Source organism: Macrosteles quadrilineatus, unplaced genomic scaffold, assembly GCF_028750875.1.
Source record: "Macrosteles quadrilineatus isolate MER2022 unplaced genomic scaffold, UCM_ALF_1.0 Scaffold_6__1_contigs__length_79288215, whole genome shotgun sequence".
NCBI classification, from domain to species: Eukaryota; Metazoa; Arthropoda; class Insecta; order Hemiptera; family Cicadellidae; genus Macrosteles; species Macrosteles quadrilineatus.
Window position 1 is genome coordinate 43,176,706 of NW_026542599.1, and position 8,367 is coordinate 43,185,072.

At 35.0% G+C, this 8,367-nt stretch overlaps 1 protein-coding gene across 1 annotated transcript; it reads right to left on the reverse strand.

Annotated features, from left to right (window-relative positions):
* Window positions 1–4,819: 4,819 nt before the first annotated feature.
* LOC128997083 (kallikrein-8-like) lies at window positions 4,820–8,367 on the reverse strand. Its single transcript, XM_054422660.1, has 2 exons — window positions 7,703–8,367; window positions 4,820–5,229 (listed from the first exon to the last, which is right to left on the reverse strand). Exons 1-2 carry the CDS (start codon window positions 8,231–8,233, stop codon window positions 4,837–4,839), a joined length of 924 nt encoding a protein of 307 aa, XP_054278635.1. The 5' UTR covers window positions 8,234–8,367; the 3' UTR covers window positions 4,820–4,836.

Sequence of the window (8,367 nt, forward strand, 5' to 3'; positions counted from 1 at the left end):
ACCGAACAGCTCTTTAAAAATATTTGATTTCTGCAATCTTTTACATATGTTTATATTTACAACCAAGCGATATATCTATGATTTGCTTCGTGGAAGAAACGCGGAAGAATAACAGTTGGTTCTTATTATCTACCGTATGTCACACCTAACACAGACAATAAATTAGAAAATAAATCCAATTGCACCGTTTTATCAGTAAAAGTATAGTGTTTTATAGTTCATTTGGGAATTTTCAGGTCACTTGGTGCGAATAACTGATGCGCATATGAAACTGTATGATTAAGATATGAAAAGTAAATTTACTTTAAACCCTACCTAGATTGAGAATCAACAGGAAAAAATATCTCGCGATAGGGTACTGCCGTGAACCAAAAATCAGTCATTTGAGCATAAAATAGAGATGTTTTACCCAAATGTCGCATTGAGCGAAAATGCAGAAATACAAAACTTTTACAACCTGGTTAAGAAACCCGATTCCTTTTGTTAATTAAGAAACAAATCTCATAATCTTATAAAACATCACTAAACAACATAAGAGGATAGTTTCAATATGATTTAAACCCCTCCCATTGATCAAGTTTAATGCCATTGATTATAACAAAAGTAAATGGCATACAACCCTGACTTCAAATACTCAATTTTTATTCAAAAACTATTCTTTAGAACAACCTCTTTTTGCTATTCACGGGCTAACGACGCTGCCAACGAATATATATATAGATTTGCCATCAGTGATATTTTAAATTTTGCTACCACTCTAGGATGTGTGTTACATGCCACCACTGTATACCTGGCTATGTGAGTCATCAGCCCATCCCTAGTCCGTGGGTCATCAGCCCATCCCTAGTCCGTGGGTCATCACCCCTCGAGGCACCGGCCGATGGACCAAGGAATACCTATAATTCACACTATCCCCCTCTTCGGGAACGGGACGATTGGCCCACATTTTTTATCTTCTGCCCATGGCAGTATTGGCACAATCATTTGAGCGTAATAAGTAGGGTCAACTCGCCTGCTTGGAAAAGGCACGATTGGCACAACCGCTCGACCAGGTAAACGCCATCGATCAGAGAAAACGGGAAGTTTAAAATTCCCCGTCAACTCTGCTAATGATGTGCCCTCTAATTATGTGCCCTCTAATGATTGTGCCAGTCGTGCTATTCCAAATCGGCTAAAAATGTGTGCCAATCGTTCTACGGCCCCCTCTCCTGCAACATTTTGTATAGGTGAACATCCAACGCTCCCCAATGAGTAGAGTAATACATGACGGCAAAAACGCATTCATGTCTGTGGTGTTGGTGTGTTACTACATGGTTATTGTTGTTCTCGCCAAGTTATTAAAGAGATTCATATATATAAGAGACGCATATTATGTACAAAATGAATGTTTCTCAAAAGACTCTACATGACTGGAATGACCTGTTGTGAAAAGAGATTCTTTAAACTAAAGGGCATTGGGATTTCGCAGTAACGCGCGAGGGGATTAACATAACTTACTGAGCACTGTTCACTCATAATGATTTATTCACCTTTCCCAGTACTGTTGATGAGATTCCTTGCAGTAGTCAACACAACAATTGGTTACATTGTAGGCATACCGGATGCCTACAACTACATTTCACAACATGTATTTCTATCACCTTTATCATTAGAAACTATAAATAGCACATGGTTTGTGCCTGAAGAAACAAGAAGGTTGTTGTACAACTGAAACTAAATACATTGGTTTTCATACTTATTAACATGGCCTATTACCTATTTACATACTTATTAACCAACAGTTTGCCCCAAAGGCAAATCCCGAACATCAAAATTAAACAGCGAATTCGTTTGACTTAGTTGAGATTACAAAATAAATAAATAAAGATAGGCCACTAAATAATGAAATGTTTACAATTAATTAAAAACAGAAATAAGAAAACCAATCATTCAATTTCTAAAATCGGCCAGGAAGTAAAATTCCGGGGGGTAAAAATCCGGCCCGTACATTTCAGTTGTCTAAACACTAGTTATATGGACAGGGGGTAAAATTCCGGTTTTTATCGCTAATTGAATTAATCACGCTCTGACTATTTTCATTAGACTTCGAAATCCGCGGGGGTAAAATTCCGGCCACGAACAAACTTTTGGCCACTCAGGTTACTACGTCATTGACGTCAGCTTTGCCCAGGGGGTAAAATTCCAGGGGGTAAAATTCCGGCGACCCGCTCCAAGGGGTGGACGACAGAACATATGTTACCGCAGCACTGCTGTCTATATTTAATTATATTTGTCTATGATATTAATAATTGTTTTTCCTATTCCGTAATTCCAGTCGGAGTCACTTCTGCAGGCGCTGTACAACTGTGACTGGACAGACAAGCCTTACAGTTTGAGAAGAGGACTGCTCATCATGCAGATCATGGCGTCCAAACCTCTCAGGCTTACTATTGGTGGCATGTACACTCTCGGAATGGAAACTTACGCTAATGTGAGTTGTTAACAGTTCAAATTATCATTTTCCACTAATAAAATCTGTCTACCGGTACATACTGTATTTTTTTATAATTTTAAATTTATTTCGTTACACAACATCTAAAACTACATGCGTTGCAGGTCTTGATAGTTCTTATTATTCCTAGAGTTGTCTAGTCAGCTGTCAAGATATTAGCTGTGTATTGTTCAGTTTAAAATATTCACATTTGATTTTGCGGAGAAAACAGTCCTTTTTTATCACAATTTTATTCACACTCTGTTCAGTTTTTTGAACATTCAGCAAATACAATAACAATTATTAATAAAACGTTAGTTAGTCTCTATCCATTGACAGATCTAGCTTAAAAATATTTCAATGAAAAAATAAAAATAAGAAAATTAAAGTATTTAAACAAAACGTGAGCTGAGGTCTAACACATGAGTTATTTTCAGTCTGAGCAATGAATACACAAACTATATAGTTTGTGTATTCATTGGTCTGAGTGTAGCGGTCCTGTTGTCCATGAGGTTTAGAGCCAAGTGGTTAAGGTGATTTTCAAGCTTCTTGAGATAGTTTGCACTAAACTTTGTTATTTCCTTTTCAACCGTCAGAATTCCACTGTCCTTGTGAAGTATATTATTATTGACATACCACGTATATTATTATTATTGCTATCGAAAACAGTCCTAAGTGCATAATAGTATACAGGCTGAATCAGACCACCCGTGTACATACTTTAACAAAATATTTTTTTACGACTATAGCTTGAAAACAGCAAGCGCTAGCAAAGATTTGAAAGAATGTTCATGATAAGGAATTAAATTTTCTGCAAGACACTCAAAGCATTTTTCGAAAATCGCACTCCTTCACCTTCAAAAAACGCCCTATTTCTAAAGTTTGTAAAATGTCTTAGATTTTCGAGGTGTTTTTAATTTTTTTTTTCTACAAGGTCTAGAAGTGTTGTTTCACCGACACTCAATTTCCAGCCTTGTTTCAACTTCATCGTGTCGAAAAGAGTCAATTTAGGCCAACTTTAATAATGAAATATACGATTTCGTTTGACAGCAGCGAAACGGCTGATTTCAAATACAAGAGTTGCGGGTCCATAATAATTCCTAGATAACGGTAGGTAGCTATAAATCTTAGTAATTAGAAATTTATCAAACCGATATGTTGTGTAATAATTCAATAGTCAATTGTTATATACATTTGGGTTTATTATTCAACTATTCGATAGTAAAATCTTTAACCTCAGTATTCAATATTCGATGGTACAATTCACTCAAATTAGTATCAATATATCGTTTAAAATGTGGGTGTGTTAAAAAGTGTTTTATTATTGTTTCAGATCCTAAAAGCTACCTACTCTTACACCAGTTTGATTCAGTCGCTTGACCTTGAAAACCATGAACTTTAATGAATTAACTGTTTTTAATACTGTGTAAAATGTTTGTTGTATTAGAATCAAGCTCACTAAAATAATTGTGATTACTGGATGTCTAGTGAATGCCCAGCATTGTATGTATTAGCACATCTTGGCTCTAACTCCGCAACCAATTACGTTAGAGTTTCACGTATGTATACTTGATTTTACACATTAAAAGCGTTGAGTGATTCAATAGTATTTAATTTACCTACCTCTTTTAGTTCAGTTCATCAATTGAATAACCCAACGCAGTACATCTTCCTTTTGTCACATTTTATCAACATTTCTAGCTTTGGCCAAATAGGGTCTATTGATTATTTTGTATATTTTAGAAGATTGATCTTCAATACTGATATTTTTCTCCTTGATTAAAGGGTCCTTTTGCTTTTCTAGATACAAAACCTTGTATAGTTTAGGGGCTCTTTATCAGCAGTAATTGGTAATATTTGACACAAGGCTCGAAGGTCTACAGTATGTCCTCTACTCTAAACCATATTTGACTGTCTAGAAAAAATGTTACTATATTTTGTAGATCATCAAAAGCAACAACAAAAATTGGTAAAAATGTTTTTGAACAACCTGCGGGACGCAAGCTTACGAAATAATAATACTGTAAGCATATTTTTGACAAAGACAGATTTCCCTTTTTACAGTTTATGTCACATGAACTATCCTCATATCAACAATTAAGAGAGGAATTATAATTTTGACAGCTAAATAAAGAAGCTGCTCGTTCGGCGAGTGACTCATTCAACTAAGTACTATATTGACAAAAAAATGGTTCAGCCATGTAGATGTGATGTCTACCCCTGTATCAATAACTGTAGTTAGGATTCTTTCGCAAATTAAATAGGTAGTCCCTTTGTTATATTTAATATCCAAAATAACCAATAATAAATAGTGTGCAATATTAAAACATATTTACTAACAATCAACCGATAAAAACACCTACTAACTACTTTAACACTACAAAGAGAACGAAAAAACAAAGGATCAAAGATGGAACCCTGAGGGACGCCACGCAAGTAGCCGGCATACGAGGTAGCTCCTGAACTACGTCGTGCATCCAGTTGTTGAAGGGACAAAGCATAATGTAGATAGACAATCCTCTATCAGGGCTGCCAACACAATTATCTATGGGATACATAGGATTCTCTCCACAGTCGTACCAGTTGCGCACCATGTGTGCGATTCCGCGGATGACATTTCCGCAAACCAGGGGCCCGCCGTCGTCGCCCTTGCAGAGTTTGGCGTAGTCTGCGCTCTTTGCGCACACCAGCCGTCGGTACTGGAACCGCCGGGAACACGGACAGTTTTCAGGGCCGTAGCCAGCAGTGACGTTCCACACCTGAAAATAGAGAGAGAATCAAGGTTAGACAAGCTATACAGACACAATACAGGTTATACACAGACTAATTTGTGAGTTGATAAAATTGCACATTACAATCATTTATTAAGGATTGGATTTGAGTCTTAGAGGTTTAGGCATCTATACTTATTTAATACGCAAGCACGATTTTTGTGACAATTACTCCTCCGAAACTACTGAACCGATTGACATGTTTTTGGTGTCATTGGAAAGAGCGTAATGTGAAGTTGTGCAGGAAACTTTCTTTTTAGGTAAATAATTAGAGAGTGAGGCCCTGGGGCCCTATAAAGTTTCGTATTTCTCCATAAAATTAACATGGGAAACAAACATTGTTTTGAAACTCCAGCTGTTGTCAGAAATTAAATATTAAATAATTGGTCTCCATGGAAGCATGAGACAATTCACAATGTTTACATTTGCTTTGACATTTTATTGTAAACAACCAGAACTGTCAAGTGTCTATTTCACAAATTCCGACAGCTGATCCAAAAAAATGTATTTTCCTTTCACCATGTAAAACAACTATATATGGTAGGTTTATCTAATCTTAAACTTTATGATAGATTATTTATTATAAATCTATTTCAATGATTATGAAACCGATTTTTCCTGTTGCGAAGCAAAAATTAATGGTGAGAAGAAGAACACATGTAAAACAGTCAATGTGTAATTTTGCATGTTGGTTTGTGTTAAATGATATCGGTTATTAGTTATTTCATTTTTATTCTAAGGATTTGGCATATGAGTAAGCCTATGATAAATAACGCCATTTCAGAGTTCTGCCAGTTTTTGCCTAACTCTATCGTGTAGAGTTTAAAGTAGCCTACACCTTATTGTCTACATATTGGCTAAACAACTTAGGTACGGTACTTTATAAAAGCTGACACCCTTTTTACGTTGACTTTAATTGTAAGCTTACCTTTTCCCGTACATGGGCAGATTGATTGTTAAAAATTAACCCTTGAAACTGGAATAGGACTGTGATGTAAATTGTGAGTATTTCCTTTAGTAATAATCTTTTAGTTGACTCTTTTAAAATAATCAGAAGTTATTACTATTATTAGTTTTTAAACAAGTTATTTGTTTATAAATAACTCCTGTACTTCTTTGCAATTGCTCGATTTCGAGCAACATGTACACTAGTAGTACTTTATATCTTAAGCTGGACGAGGGCAATTAAAGAGTAATTTAAAAATAAAAGAATTTGTGAAGGTGTGATGAGCTGAGCTGTGGGAATATCCTATAATATAGTATTGTGAGTTGGTTATAGAGCACGATGATGTTGGATAAAATATGGTACAGTATGTGTTAGTAAAAGAGTAAAAGGCAGTAATTGAAATGAATATAGCTTAGATTGTATATAAAAACCGTTTGGTGATGATAATATCTCATTATTTTGTTAATACCTTTTTAGTAGGCATACTGGCAATATATTATGGACCCTTTATAAATATGCATATAAACTTAGGCTATTGAGTCTGTTCCCAGTAGAGTATATAAAATGTAAATGTAAATAGATAGTGGTGTTGTATTGGGTGAATAAAATCACCGTACCTTTTCACTTTGGAACAAAATATCTGAGTCGTAAAATGACGCGAGTTAAAGGTTCCATTTTACCTGTAGGTACTACATTCAAACAATTCTGTAAAGTTGTAGTGCCTCTTTATCGTACTCATGTGTTTATTAGTGGATTTAAAGTCCACCAAGATTTGTGGATTCATGACTGTAGTCTATAGATTTTTGAACTTATTTTGTTTATAAAAAGAATTCTCATAGAATAGAATAAGAATAAGAATAAGAATATTTTATTTTCTCCAAAAAAAAACAGTATAGAAATATTTATAATTAGTCATTGACAGTGTTTTACATAAACAACAACAAAATATATGGTAGTTCCATTTTATCAAAAAAAAATAGAAAAATAGAAACGTAGGTCAAAACCATAGTTATAATACTAGAAACAATAGAGTATTTGCTTATGCCGCAATCTTATATTATATGAAAAGAAACCTTCCTATGCATGTATTAGATTCTATAATGCTCTTTCGGTGGATTTAAAATCCACAGAAGATTTTAGTGTTTTTAAGAAAAAGCTATCCAAACAGTTTTACTCTCAAGATGAGTTTTTTTTATTAATGTAATGTTATAAACTTATCTCTATGTTTTTTCATGTATATTGGAGTGAAATTATTAACCTAGGCCTATAATGTTTTTTATATTGTAAGTTAGTAAAAATTTAAAATTGACGCCATTCTACGTAAGCATGTATAAAAAATGAATTAAGTGATCTTGAATAAATATTCAAGCCCGGACTTACCCCAAAATTACCTCACATTCGAGAAAGAAAACTCGTTTGTACCTAATTTCTCACTCATTCGTCAAAAACATCGTTTGACTAACGTAAAAGCAAAGGTAAAACAAATATTTTAAAATAAAATATAATCAAAGTTACCTTTAAGGCCTTCATTGAAGATTCATTGTCCGGATAGCCACCGAATCCGAATGACATGCAGTTGCAATCGTAGTCTAGCTTGTTAGACCAACCATCTTCGGCGACTTTTATTTTACTGACGTACTCATTGAACTCAAAAGAACCGTTGACTCGAACCAAAGCGATATCGAACTTCGACAGCCGGTTGCTCCAGAATCGTGGGTGTATTTGTATATCCGAGACATATTTTACTTGGCCCGTTTCTTCTCTTGGGTATTCATAGTTTGTTATGCCTGCCAATACAGTGATATTTTCCATTTCCATCCTCTCGTTATTGTGGAAAAAACAGTGCGCGGCAGTCAACACCCATTCGTTAGCCACTATTGAGCCCGTACACACGCCTGCTGGTGTTTTTATGGCGACAACGTAAGTGTAAATGCCCGGCTCGGTAAGGAGATCATAAGCTTCCACTTGAAAAGTAGAGAAGATAGCGATGATTGGAATTACAGCCACAAAATTAACCATCGTGGTGTGAGTGTTTTCAAAACTCATTTTGTTTCGTTTGGAGAACTAACCTCAATGTAGGTTCTGACGGATGTTTTTATTTATTTATTTATTTGAATGAGGAAAAAGACAAAAGGAAGTTTTATAATCATATATCAGCTGTTAAATGCTATGCCTTTTCA

Excerpts from the sequence above, each read along its gene's own strand:
- LOC128997083 (XM_054422660.1), bottom strand. The coding sequence starts at position 8,233 with ATGAGTTTTGAAAACACTCACACCACGATGGTTAATTTTGTGGCTGTA. Across the intron at positions 5,230-7,702 it reads CTTCAATGAAGGCCTTAAAG|GTGTGGAACGTCACTGCTGG; the intron begins GTAACTTTGATT and ends CTCTATTTTCAG.